At 25.7% G+C, this 14,952-nt stretch overlaps 1 protein-coding gene across 3 annotated transcripts; it reads left to right on the top strand.

The window, feature by feature from the left end:
* The first annotated feature begins 311 nt into the window (after positions 1-311).
* Positions 312-9,239, top strand: LOC135923499 (GPI mannosyltransferase 2-like). Of its 3 annotated transcripts, none has more exons than XM_065458289.1 (5): positions 312-534; positions 580-671; positions 7,811-8,324; positions 8,537-8,838; positions 8,902-9,239. In XM_065458289.1, the coding sequence occupies exons 1-5, from the start codon at positions 498-500 to the stop codon at positions 9,085-9,087; spliced, it is 1,131 nt and encodes a 376-aa protein (XP_065314361.1). In that variant the 5' UTR covers positions 312-497; the 3' UTR covers positions 9,088-9,239. The 3 variants fall into 3 exon arrangements, with proteins under 3 accessions (XP_065314361.1, XP_065314360.1, XP_065314359.1); XM_065458288.1 differs by having other exon boundaries at positions 316-534; positions 8,534-8,838; XM_065458287.1 differs by lacking the exons at positions 7,811-8,324; positions 8,537-8,838; positions 8,902-9,239 and having other exon boundaries at positions 486-534; positions 580-2,704.
* Positions 9,240-14,952: the final 5,713 nt, after the last annotated feature.

Below are 14,952 nucleotides of genomic sequence, written 5' to 3'. Positions count from 1 at the left end.
TATTTTTGATATCAAATATTTTATTGATTATTTTTCGAATGTTCGATTCTATTTTTAATATACAATATACATAAATAATCATTTATTAATTTATTACAGTTTTATCTTCCATATTTGGAATTTATAAATAATAAAAAGCCACAAAAATAAGAATATATAAATGACCTAGCCTAGAGTATACTATACAATGCCATATGACATTGATACTAAATCTTCTTAACATTTTTTTTAAAAAAATTTAAAAGATATTTTTGTTAATGCAATTAAATTCGATTGCAAATCAATTTTTGCATCGCCATACAAAAGCGCATATTTTAGGGTTATTTTAAAATTAGTCACTATCATAACAAATATAATCTACAAAAAAAATTATTTTTAAACCAATCAGAAGAACTTTTCAAAATATGAATTTATTGAATATTTTGTCAGATATAGCAATTGTACTTTATACAGAAGCAGTTGATGATTTTATTTTCTAAAAAATAAGAAAACATGTAATGGGACCGCAGAGAAAACCAAGAAAAACAGCTTATAGTATTTATTTTTTTAAATACAATAATTTTTTAACTAAATTATTAGCAAAAATAGAATTGAATTCAATCATAAATGATACACAAAGTCCTATTCGTGTGTCCAGTCGAGCAAACAAATCTACTTCAAATAGATTTAATGTAAATTCATATTTAAAACATTTTATTCATACAAATGGCTTGTAGCCATATTATATCCTTTATTTTTATTGGAAACTTGTTCTATTTTTTTTAAAAATTAATATAAAAAATAACACTTATGATTATATATATATTTATTTTAACTTTGTTTACTCGCTTGTTATCCATCATCATCCAATTTATATTCAATAATATGATAGCAGATCATGTTCCTGATGCTTTTCAATTTCCTTTTATATTACAAATCAATAATAGTATACCATTTCTTAATAATACAAACAATGTTTTAGATGGATATTCAAAATGGGATGCTAAATATTTTTTATTTATATCAAAAAATGGTTATATATTTGAAAACTTATTAGCATTCTTTCCACTCTATCCCATGATGATAGTAGTTTTATCTAAACTTATAATCACTTGTTTTAGATATGAAGAAAATATTTTCGAACATCTTTTACTGCTTTCAGGAGTTGTATTAAATGCAACCTTGTTTATTATGGCATCAGTTGTTATGTATCATCTTTCCAAAAACATATTTCTATTATCTCCCAGTTATACAAGTAATATAATCCAGCTTATTTTTAAAAAGGAGTTAGAAAAAGTGGATATTGTTACAAATTATTCTATTAATGAAAAATTAGCTTTGTTATCAACATTGTTTTTTATTTTTAATCCTGCAAATATTTTTTTCATTGCATGCTATTCTGAATCATTGTATACTTTTTTTACATTTTTATCTTTTTATTTTCTAACAAAGTTTTATATAAATTTTCAAGACCATACAAACAAATTCCCCATATTAGAATTAATTATGGCATCTATGTTAATAGGACTGAGTCTAATTACACGTTTTATTGGTATATTCAACATAATTTATATTATCCATACCCTTATATTTTTCACATTTAAATTCAATTGTGGTTATGGTTTTAATTACAATGAGTATGCTGATGATTTACAGAAATGTTTACCAGTGAAACATATTATTAAATCATTTATTAAGGCAGGTTTATATTATATAATTTCATTTGTCTTGATATTTTTACCTTTCTTTGCTTACTCTTACATAGCCCATTCTTTGTTTTGCTTTCATCAAAATAATATCCCACATATTATGAATAACTATGTTAGTGATAAGATTTTAAGTAGAGCATTAGCCGAAAATTATAAAATAACTCCATATGTGTATGACTGCAGTGTTGCTTTAAATACATCTATAGAATACAAAAGTCCCTCTTGGTGTTCAAATAATTCCTACAACTATGTTTTAAGCAAAAAATTTAAATACTTTATCCAAATGTTGAGGTATAACCCGTTTACATTTTATTTCTCTATTCAAGAAAAATATTGGAACGTTGGATTTTTGGGATATTACAAATTACGTAAAATACCTTGTTTCATATTAGCGTTTCCCATTCTATTCTATTTTATCAAAGCTCTTATATATTCATATCAACAGATGCTGATCGAATCAAAGAATAGTTGTCTGCACATTAAGATATCACATAGATATTATTCATTTTTATCAAAATTATATTTGGCTGGCATCAATATAATAATTTATCCTCTCTTCCCTTACACATTTAATGCCATTATTCTGGTATCTGTTTTGGTATTTATGTCACACATTGAAATATCCACTCGGGTTATTTGCTCCTCAAACCCCTTACTATACTGGTATTTGGCATGTCAATTCTTAAAGAAATTTCCCACCTTTCCCTCAAAGGGCATTATCCTAGAGAAATACAAAGGTTACTTTGGAACTAAATTAGTGATAAATTTTTGGGCGTCACTTTTTCGAAAATTTCCATGCTATGCCTGGTATAACGCGTTATTTATTGTTGTCGGAATGTTAGCGCACGTTAACTTTTATCCTTGGACTTGATGAAGATTATTTTTGATATATTTACCCTAATTTATAAAATATTGCATTTTGAAGATAACTAAATTTGAATTTTTTTTGTTTAAATATACTTATAATTTTAATAAATATTTTTTTTAAACATAAATTATATGAGAATTTTTAGACTTGACGCATATCGATCCAACCAATTTTATTAATGAAATTGGAAAATATATTTCTAACTAGCAAACTGATCATTTAATGACTTATCTATTTTATGCAAATATATGATCTGAAAATGATTATAAAATATATCCCAGTTCATAATTTTTTTTCAAAAATTTTTGTTTTTTTCTTTCATTTTGTAACATTTAATTGAGCAAAATAGTAAAATTAGGAAGGAAATATAGAATTAATATTTTTTTCGGGCCACGGGCTAGAGATGCGAGCCCTGCAATACTCTGATCAGAAGGGTAATTGAAGTTTAGTTTAAATATAAATTCTACACATCTGCATTGTTGGTTTTAAAAAAATAATTCCATTATCTTTCCAAATATGCGAATAATGAATGCAATATTCGTTTCATATGGGTATAAATGTTAAATCATAAAAAGGTTTAGATTATTTTTTTAAGTTATGATCTGCCATCTTTTTTAATCTTGAAATTAATTTTTTAAACACCATATATTATTTTGGTATCATAGAGGTGTGTCAATATCATTTTTTAGAGGCCGATCTGGCCTATTACTATTCATCTAATCCGATTTATTCTTACTACAGGCATAAATTGTCTATAATAGAATAGAATTAACCAATAAACTAATTAAATTTATATACAATATAAAACATATTAGTTATTCCCATTTAAAATGAATAATTAACCATAGTTTAAAAAAAATTCGCATGATTCAATATTAGTATTACCATTAATAATTTTTTATCCGCCATTTTGATATATCGCCCGAATTTAATAATATCAATTGCTCATAAGATATTCCTAAAAATATAAATGCTCGGACCTATCCGATATTAAAAATCGGTATAAATTCCTATGTTTTTTTATTTATATAAGATAAGGTCAGGGTTGGGCAAATTTTCTTAAATATATTCAAATATAAATACAAATACACTCCAAAAAAGTATTTTAAAATACAAATACGCCTTTAAAGTATTTTAAATGCAAATAACTATAAAAAAAATTTGTAAATAGTATTTAACTACAAATACTTTATGACTAATACTTTTTGCAAGTAAATTCTTATAGTATTACTATCAATTTTTTTTTTACTTAACCCGTTAAATATCAAGACATAAAAAACTTTTTAAAAAATTTATTTTTCTTTATTAATTCATTATATGATTTTTTTTTGAATGTTCCAAAAATCAAACATTAGGAGGTAATGAGTTATTTTTTTTGGTTAAATAATCTTGAGCATATCATGAATCAGTACAATCATGCTTATATGTCGAATTTATCTTACACCATTTGCAACGACCTGAATGATTGGCATCATTCTTACCTTTCGAATTAAATCAATTAATCATCTTGATGGACTAGGAGGGTATTGTTTTCAGGTGCATTTTCAGTCATAAATCACACAATTAATTTTTTGAATGGAAGATGAGACATATTCCCACCAAATGAAATATATATTGTATTAATATTATTATGGTTATCACTATTATATTAAAATTTTTCCATCTTTTAGATGGTTGTATATTATATACTATATTCTGACTATTTAGTTCAACTTTTCCCGCAACATCCTCTAATTGTTATGACGATATACCTTAATCATTACCTTCTTTATCTGTGACTCATATGGTTGTAATATATCAGTTTCATGTTCATTTCAATTTTCTATAATGCTTCTAAAGCTGTTTTTAAATGAGAAAATTTCAGGCTGGCTATAATAAATCTAAAAAAAAATAGAGATTTAGATTAGTGATCTGCATCGGGCCTAATTTCCCAAGCCCGACCCAAATTTTTAAAAAAAATTTGTCCGGCACGATCCATAAAGAATTTTTTTATTTGTCCCGAAAAGTCCTACCTAAAATAAAAATTATTTGCCCGTCCCCTGGCCCCAAAGAAAATTTTAATTCTTTTTTAAATTCTACAAATAAAAGATATTAGCCACTAATTTCTTGCAAGAAATTTATAATACATCACTTTATTTGACAAAATGTAATGATATCATATTTAAAAATTTAAACCCGACCCGAAATTATTTTTTTTAAATAAACCTCGGGCCTGGTACGAGCCTGGCCATGATTTGCAGATCTCTAATTTAGATATCGTTATTTATCATTGCCTACAAAATTAAACAAACATAAAAATATTTAACCTTATTTCGGTAATGAAAATATCTGAGACTAATATTTTAAAAATTTATAGTTTAGGATATGTGTTATTAGAATATATATTTTAATTTTTTGAATTAAAATTTTATCTAAACTAATTTTTTTTTTATGCTTAAAAAAAATCATAAAATTTGCAAAAAGTACAAATTCAACAAAATAATTTCAAAAAAATTTTTCTGTGCATTTTTAGAGAAAAAGATATGGAGAGTCAGTTCACACTTTTTTAAAACTTATAAATCACAAAACAAAAAAAATTATCCAACACCAAAGTTGATGTTCCAAAAATCAACCGTTAGTAGTTGTAGGTTCATATATTTTCTTCAAAAAAATTTGTAGAAATTGTTTTCAGTAAATGAAACGATATTTATACCTGTCCAACAATTTTGATATCGATAAAACTGACAAAGAAAGTTATACTTTTTGGATATTAATCGTTGAAATCTGTAAAAATTTTAGGTATACAGATAAAATATAAGTTTGGCTAGATGACCAAATTCCTTATTATGGAAACCAAACTTTAAAGATGTACATGCGAGAAAAGCCGTTATTTATACTGGGAATGATAACAATGAAATTTGTCCTCTTGGTGTGGTGAAAAAATTAATATTATTTATAACGTTGAAGAACATGCACTATTCTTCGATAATTTTTTTAACTCCACAATTTATATTGAAATATAAAAGAAAAATTGTACAGGATTAATCCGCATAAATTAAACCAAAAAATGTTCATTGGATCAAAAATTAATGAAGAAAGAATATCTTATAAAATCTTCAGCGATAAAAAGATAATTTTTTGTTATTGGAATGATGATTGACTAGTAGCGGTGGTGTGCAATCATTAAGGAATATATCCTCTAATTAAAGTCAAGCGATGGAGTTCTAAACAAAAGGTAAATATTAATATCGATTGACCAAATATGATTACCTCATATTATCAACATATGGGATGAGTTGATCTATTGGATAAAATTTTAGGTGATTATCATACTGCACATCTATGGTGATGGTGTCTATTCTCTAACTTTCTCAATTTATGTGTTGCAGCCGCTTGGAGAATACATATTTCTTCTGGTGGGAATATTCTATTCAGATTTATTGTGCCATCTATAATAGGAAATGGACCTGAAAAGCAATGTTTTCCTGGCCCATCCAGATGGCCAATGGATTCAATCTGAGAGATAGAGATAAGTCATATGTCAATTAAAGCTAATCATCAAGATCGTTGCAAATGATGCAAGATAAATACGATATATAAGTGTGTTAAATATGATGTACTGATTCATGTAAAATGCAATAAATTATTTCACCAAAAAATGAATTATCTACCTTCCAATATTGATTTATCTAACATTCAAAAAATCTTGTAACTTTATTATTAAACATTTTCGAAAATTTTGGCATCGAAACTTTTTAGTTTTGTTTTTATCTGCCGTAATCAAACATTATAAATACAGGAAATATGCAAAAGAAGGCCTGGCATCGGGCCTATCTTTTTTTAAAAACCGGTCCGATATTTTTTATTTTGGTTATTTTATAATTGAATATATCATCATAATTTTTTTTATTTTATAAATGATTTCATAATAATGAATTAATGAAAGAAATTAATATACAATTTATTTGTTATAATGTTTAAATAATAATATAAAATTTTACACTATTTTTTGTTATATTATATGCAAAAAGAAAAGAATTTTAAAATATCTAACGAGTCACATTCAGTAAGTGTTGATAAAAGCTCGATTTAACCAATTTTAAAAACGATTAACTCTAAATTTTGGCCAAGACTAAATTACCAAACCTTATTGATTTTCCCTATAGATATCAGAAAGTTTGAATCTATTGGCGAAATTTGGAGGCAATTTTAGTTAAAATTTGGATTTGGTTCTTTTTAAAAATCAGTTAAATGGAGCTATTTAACACACTACATTCAACCATTGCAAATATTTTAAATGAGAATATTAACTTATGAAAAATTAAAAAAAATAAAATATACTTAATCATTCGTGAAAGTCATTTGGTTTTTTTAAAGTAGAATATATATATATATTTATGACATTGATACAAAGATAGATAGTAAATAAAAATCAATATAAATATCAGATCGGTTTTTTAGTAGTATCGGATTCGGATTGGTGAAAAATTTGTGGATCGGCACAACCCCAGTTAACATTTTATAAATTTTCAAAACTAATATAATTGCCTTCATCAACATAAGAAAATGGAATATTTGCCTAGTCCATTATCTTATTTTCTTTTTGAGTTAAGAAGCGAGAGCCGCTAAAAAGGTTTTTAAAATTGTTAAATGACATGTAGAAGATGTGGATGTTGCTAGTATTACAAATTCTCTACTTATATTATAAACATAATAGCTTAATGATAAAAAAACTCAGTGGAAATGAAATCTATATCTTCATTAGTTCATATCATTATCTTCAAAAAAATTTATATCTTCGGTTTCGCTTTTGTAAATACTCATTTTAAAAATAAAGTGGGATTAAACGAATAAAATTTTATTTTTTTCACTAACTTGGATCTCAAATATAATGTATAAATAAATAAATTTTTATATTTAAAATAAAAATAGCATATTTGTATTTGTATGAAATCGTAATAAATTTAAAATACTCTATTATTTAGTTTAAAATACCAAATACTTTCGAACTTAAAAGTGTTTGATACTTTATTTACGTTACTTTCCAACCCTAAATAGCTTTAAACACATATATAAGTGTAACACGAATTTATAAAAGTTATCTACAATAAAATAAAATTTTATTAATTATATTTTTTTTTCAAAAACGTAAAGAAAGGGGGGAGGTATAATTATGTAATTAAAGAAATGGGTTCAAAAATAATTGCGTATAAAATTATGAATGTTTTTCTATCGATTTATATTTTCAATATATATCTAATCAAAAAATTAAAAGAGCGATGAATACCTCACATATTTTCCGTTTAAGAGGAGCCCTTTTAAGACTCCCGATTCCACTCACAAGAAGCGTAAAAAACTTGTTGACGACAATCAATCCTCGATAACAGCAAGTACGAAATCTAAGTCAGAAGTAGATGAAAACCTTATAGTGGGTAAAAGGTTTTCGAGTTCTAATCATTCCGCGAGACTTTTAGATAGTCTGGATATAGGCATTACATCTGCTAAGCATAAACATGTTAAGGCTATCGGGTCCGAGACAGGACCCGTATCAGAGCGTGATAACCATAAATCGGGGCAAGGGATAGGCCAATTGTTACCTATATCAGTGTTAGGAGACGGAAAATTTTCTTGCTCAGATATGGTGGCTATGGGAATATTAGGAATCGTCTCTTCAACCACTTCCCCTCGCCCTTCTTACTTCAAAAAACAGGCTGATTGCCCTAAGCCCGCCAGAAATAACGTTCAAGCTAATAAGTGCGAACAGAAATTGTTATCCCCACTATCTATGAGTTAGTTTTTATTTTGTACATTCGATGTTCATTTATATAATATTATCTGATATTTTTATAGTAAATTAATCACTAATCATATTTCAATTTGGCAAGGGCCTAGGGTAAAGAAACCAATAAATTATTTCTATCTATACCTATAGTATAATATACTAATATATGAATGGTTATTCAGAGAAGATTGCTTTTAAATTTTATATTTAACTCAGAAGATAAATATTTTCGAAACGTCCCCGATAATATTACTCAAGAGGACCAGCAGCACGCTTCCTTGTATTCTCTTTGTAGAACGTGGGTAAATGGGAAATTTAATAGATCTGCTTTCCGGAATGATTTTCTAGCCATAGAAACCACTGAAACATTTTCAGATGAACAAGTCACCAGCCTCCCTGCCCCACTTCCTATTTCAGGTGGAAAAGGATTAAATAGGCATCCTAGGATTGCACTTGCGCTATCTAAAGAGGAAAGGCAAGAACTTGCCGACAAGATGATAAAACAAAATCAAACTTTAGAGGTATATATTTATATATACTTTAATATTTACTCATGATTTCTATCCATTATAATTCTACTTAAGAAACAACTCGAATCAAAAAATGAAAATTTAGTTCCGAGCATATCCCATCATATGGACATCTGGAAAGCTGTTAGATCAAAATGGGTGAAACAGGCGGATATAGATGATAATCGTTATACTGAAAGCTTTTTAATGTTGGATTCTCTATTTCAAAACAATATTAACACAGTCACTTCTGTGACTTGAAGAAATCTTTTATTATTTTATGAATATATATATATATTTGTATATCCATAAATATATTATAATAATTTTTCACTTTTTATATATTTTTTTCCATTAAAATTTATAGCACTACTTTAGAAACGTATCCACATTATTTGGGCCGCGATATTATAAATGGATAAATAAAAAATATATTTCTCAACTTTACATGCCTAAGCATTAAGGTACGGTGGGAATTTAATGGGTTCTGAAAAAATAATTTTTAGGGTGATTGGATTTCCTTTTTATTTATTAATCATTTTTGAACGGTAAAATGTGATTCTAGATACACCAGTGCCTGCCCCTTTCACATTCTATTAAAATATCACGTCATGCTCCCCTCCCCTCCTAAGATGACTTTACCTCATTATAATACATCTAGTAAATTACATAAGAAAAAATTTACATATCATGCAGTGTAATATATTATATTTATAACAATTTTTTAGTAAGTCTAAGGTAAATAAAACATGCAATAAAAATAAGGCAGATCAATTTCATAAAAATTTACAAATTAAGTGATCAGATTATCGGTAATGGAATATTTTCGATTAATTGGGGCTTTACCAATCAACCCTTTTATGCTTATACCGATTTCGATATTTACCACAATAGACCGATTCCGATATTTGTATTGATTTATAGTTTTTAAAAAATAATTGGTGATAGTGATATTTTTAAAAAAATCCCAAATAAATGGAGCAAAAAATGATAATATTTAAAATAATAAGATTCATAAGCAACTGAATATATTAAAATTCAGCAGCATTAATATAAACCGATTTACCAATATATTGATGCAAGTCAATGATATGATATAATTATTGTGAACGATGGTCATTGATGACTCTTTTTCTCCCTATTTGATTTTTGTTCATATTTGGTAACCTTTGTAGTATTACCCGATTTTGGCTAACATTTTTTCAACCTATCACGATTTTGATTTTTTAAACTTAATTTTCCTCATTTACATTTGTATTTCTCTGCCTATTATGAGTGTTTTATATTTTTTTAAATTTTAATCTGACTGTTTTCAGTTATTTATATTTTCTTATAATATTTTATTATCTTTGAAACTTAATTTTTATCTAATTTTGTATTTTTACACTCATTTTGGAGTATTTCAAGATATTTAACCGGATATATCTTAATTTCTGACTGATCTTGTATTTCCAATTGAGTTTTTTTAATAATATTTTTAATTTAAATGTATTTTTTCCCCTTTTGGCTTACTTCCCTCTCCCCTACCCAATCCTCTCACAGGATTTTATTTGATTTCTCCTAATTTCTCCACAAATAAATTCATACTTTTTTAAGTTGTATGTTTATTTTATTACTTATATTTCAATGTTATTAAAAGTTATTTTTGAAATGAAAAGTAATTAGTAAAATTTACTTATATATTTTTTAATACAATTTACAATAGTTACATTGCTAATTACTATTTATATTTATACAATTCATTATTTTTAATATAATTTTTTTATTTACGAAATAATTTTACGATTTAACAATTATATGCACTGATAAAGTATCATAATTTGATATGTATTTGCAACGAAAATATCTAAACTCAATTTAATATTTATTCTTCAAAAATATTAGGCGCTATTTTTATAATTGGTGACTAAATGGTATGCGAGTAAGTTAAACAAGCGTTCTATAGAGCGCTTTATATAAGTGAGGCATATTTGGTTAATAGTAATTTTAAATTAAATCAACATTAAAAGATATTGAATAACATAATATTTTTTGTCTTTAAATTTCAAAAAATGTAACTAGCTATAGTTAATTACTGGTAACTCTTTATTTAACAACACCAATTTTTTCTGTATGATACAAAACATGTAGGCATACCTAATTCATCGTATAAGTTTGGCACTAACAAAGCTTAGATTACATAAGTTAAATTCGATTTTCGTGAAAACATCTTAGTAGAAAACTTTAGGCATACTAAGATTATATAATCAATCTTCTTGACTGATTATTACTGTCCACATATTTCGTGGTCCCAAAAATCGGGAACCTAGATTGACATATTTATTCCCAGGGAGTAAAGTTTTCTAAATGTAAAAATAATTTTCTCAGCTTGTTTTAGCACCTTTATTCCGCAATTCATTTTCTTAACAAAGTGCCAAAATAAAACGAAAACAAATTTATAATAGTTAGAAAAGGAGGAATCCTGAAAATAGTTCATTAGGAGACTTTGATGGCAAATCTTTATGTAACAAATCTCTGAAATTAGCTAAAGGAATGTGGAATAAAATCTTAAAAAGTCTAGGAAATGCTTGCATCATCTAGGTAAATTTAACTCTTTGGGGAATTGGGATATAGAATTCGAACCTTGGTTCCAGATTTTGATTATAAAAGAGGGGATCATGGTTGACAATAATTATAAATCAAGAAGTTGGCTTTTTTTAAATGCTTTTACGAGAAACTAATTCAACAGGGGGTATAAAATTAGAACAAAGGGAGAAATAATAAGTTTAAATTAAGATAATCATAAATGAAACTCAAAAATTGGAAATATAAGTCGGGAAATAATTTAGATATATCCTGATTAGTCACAAATTATATATAAATTATAAAATGCAAAAAAAAAATAGAAAGATATCGAAAACAGTAAAAATCAGATCAAAATACTCAAAAATGAATTATATATTAAAGTTAAACGAAAGAGACATGTTTAGAAACTAATCAAAAATGTATAAAATTTGTTTAGGGTGTTGAGGTACTTCGCCTTTCCTTGTTAAAGCAAAGAGATACTTAATGGATAGTAAATTGGTTTCTGCAAAAATACTTAGGAAAATTATTTCATGATATAACTTGCTGTGATAAGTTGAGTATCAGAGCCTATAAATAAAATACATAGTATAAATTCTAATTATTTTATTAAAATAAATTAACATAAAAGGAAAAAGTAACAACAAATAAAAAGATTAAAAATTAAGAAATTATAAGCGAAAAATAAAATGTTTATAAGAAAAAGGGGTAAATTAAATAAAATTCCAAAATTTAGAAAGTGGTATGATATTCACAAAATCTCAATTACATATCCTTTCTCTAATAATCATTTACATGGTCTGTAATCTTAAATAATATCATTATAATTAATTTAATTTGAATAATAATTTTTCGTTTTCATTTAAATATTACACTTGATCGCACCAAAAACATTTTATTTTTACCTTATCAAATTATGATTTTTAACAACCTCACACAGTCTGTGATCCATCATCATTTGTTACTCTCCATTATTTGTGATTTAAAACAATAAGTAATTCACTATCATATAAGATGGACCGGGCTGTCTCTAATTTTATTATTATTTAAATAAATTTATATCCTAGTTATTCTTAAGATTCTACGATTTTGAAAATTACCAATCGGTCTATCGAACAATATTAGCATTATTTTGTGATTCGCTTATGATTATTTTAAATATTAAAATATTTTCCTGCTTTATTTCTTAATAAATCCTCAAACTTCTTAATCTTTTTAGTCACTTAAAATGAAATACACTTACAAATTAATAAATAATGGCAATATATAGAATTATTTTAAACCAATCCTTAGCCAAGCCCCAAAATCTCTATTATATTATATGCTGACTCCTCATAATATGTGGTCTATTACCATTTGTTATTCACCACATTGTAATTCATCGCTATTTGCAGCGTCTACGTGACAGAATTTTTGCGGCAATGTTTTTCCATTATTAATTACAACCTTCAATTATTTTATCTCTACTACCAACTATCAAAATATTGTGAATTGGATGGAGTTATTTTTTAGATTATGAATTCAATTGAAAACTCCCTCATTTAAAATAAATGCATTATTATAGAATTATGAGTTAACTCTTTCAAATTACATTTAAAAGAATAGCTAAAAGTTTTAATTGGAAAATAATGTCTATGATTTTTGCAATATAGAGATTTGGTCGATGATCAGCAATATCATTATATCATAATAGGTTTATAATAATAGTGTTAATTGCAGTAATATATTTTGTCCTATTTTATCTCCAAATTTAATAGATAGCTCACCAAAATACTCTACCCCCTGAAAAAAAATTGTATGCAAACTGTTCCTACCCCCCCCCCCCCTTCCCTTACCTCGCTCATGTAAAAGATATTATCGGAAATTTTCAGAGGTTATAAAAAATAGCGCTGTAAACGTTACTTCAAAAAAGAAAGGTGATACTCAGTACGTTTGAAAAAAAGGAACACATTACCATACTTTATTAAAAAATAAACGCGTTACTAGCTATTTAAATAATTAAAACGTTTAAAAATACGAAATATTATATGAAAATTTTTTTTCATTTTTTTCCATAGATGATAAAAATAAAATCAAAAATAATATTTTGTAAAATAAAATCTTTTTGTAATAATTTTTTATTTCAACAATTTTCAAAATTTTGATCCGATAAACAAGAACGCTTAGAGCTGTGCTAAACATTTGTTCAATTGGCACAGAGGATAGGAGGGTTGTATTATATACAAATAAAATATTTAAGGGAGAATTTATTAAAAATATTTAAAGATCTCTATTCTCAGCTTATTAGATCATCACAAGTATCTTCATTCTCATCCTAATCAATTTTTTTTTATCTCTCTCATAATTGGGTATGTGAGTTATTAAAATAAATCAAGTCTAATTTTGATAGCATTTGTCAAGATCTTTTCTCAAGATTGAAATATATGAATTAGAAAACAATCTACACTTAAAAAGTGTAGATCTAGTGCCCTAAACTTTCTATATTGGTTTAAAAAAGTTTTTACTATGGACAGGATAGAATTAAATTATCTTCATATGAACAAATAAGTACTATTGAAATATTTTTTTTATTAAATAAATGATAATATTAGAGAATGACAATTGAAAATTAACATAAATTGATTGATGCAATATTAATTAGATTAACAGTTTTGATTGGGTAAAATTAAACAATAAATAAGTAACAAATAAAATAAAAATGAAGAACTTTGGTGGTTGAACTTAATTAAATTAAATTATTTATAAAATTAAAAATATAAAATATAAAATACATAATATATTTAAAAATAAATATTTTGATTTTGTTTCTTTATATAAGTAAATATAACTAATATATAAAAAAAGAAAAGAATATATTTTTTTTAACACAATATTTATAAAGATGATAAATATAAAATTATAATTATAATTATGGAGAAGAAAAGGATAAAATTTTTAAAAACATCCCTTAAAATGATAATAAGGAGAAGGTAGAGCCTTCACAATCTCAGGGGGCTCAACTATAAAATTTTTTATGGGGACTTCACCCCCCATATCCCCCAATTTGCGGGCCTTCGGCCGGGTTTTATATGAATATATTATACTTTTTTAAAATTATTAACTCTGAACAATTATTCTGATTCTCATATTTTGTCATTTAATATTATGCAAAAATAAACTGGCATATAAAAAATCACATAATGCAATAATATAATTCTTAGCAACTTACATTGACAAAAGGTTATCAAACTAGTATAATTCTCTGCAACGATTTTAAACAATGTTTTATAGAATCGACTAAAAAGGAAAAATTTATAGGCCTAAACCAAATCAATAATTTTTGTAGGAGAGAGTATAAACGACCAATTCAAATCATAAAACTATATGGTGGTTAGAGCTTCCTCTTAGATGACATTATTGAAGCTAGATAAATAATCGAGAAAATTATTGTGAGATATTAAATTTCTAAAAGATTATCTTCCATTTTAAATGATATATAAACGACTACACAGTTGACCATTATTGTTTATCTAAAATATGCAATTATATGCTCTCAGCCTTTATAGTAATAATCTTAAATTACAT

Source organism: Gordionus sp. m RMFG-2023, chromosome 2 (genome assembly GCF_954871325.1).
Source record: "Gordionus sp. m RMFG-2023 chromosome 2, tfGorSpeb1-WG-v2, whole genome shotgun sequence".
Classification (NCBI taxonomy): domain Eukaryota; kingdom Metazoa; phylum Nematomorpha; class Gordioida; order Chordodea; family Parachordodidae; genus Gordionus; species Gordionus sp. m RMFG-2023.
This window is presented reverse-complemented; position numbering and strand designations above follow the sequence as displayed.

Bases quoted from the DNA above. Each gene is read 5' to 3' on its own strand.
- LOC135923499 (XM_065458287.1), top strand. From the start codon at position 790: ATGATTATATATATATTTATTTTAACTTTGTTTACTCGCTTGTTATCC.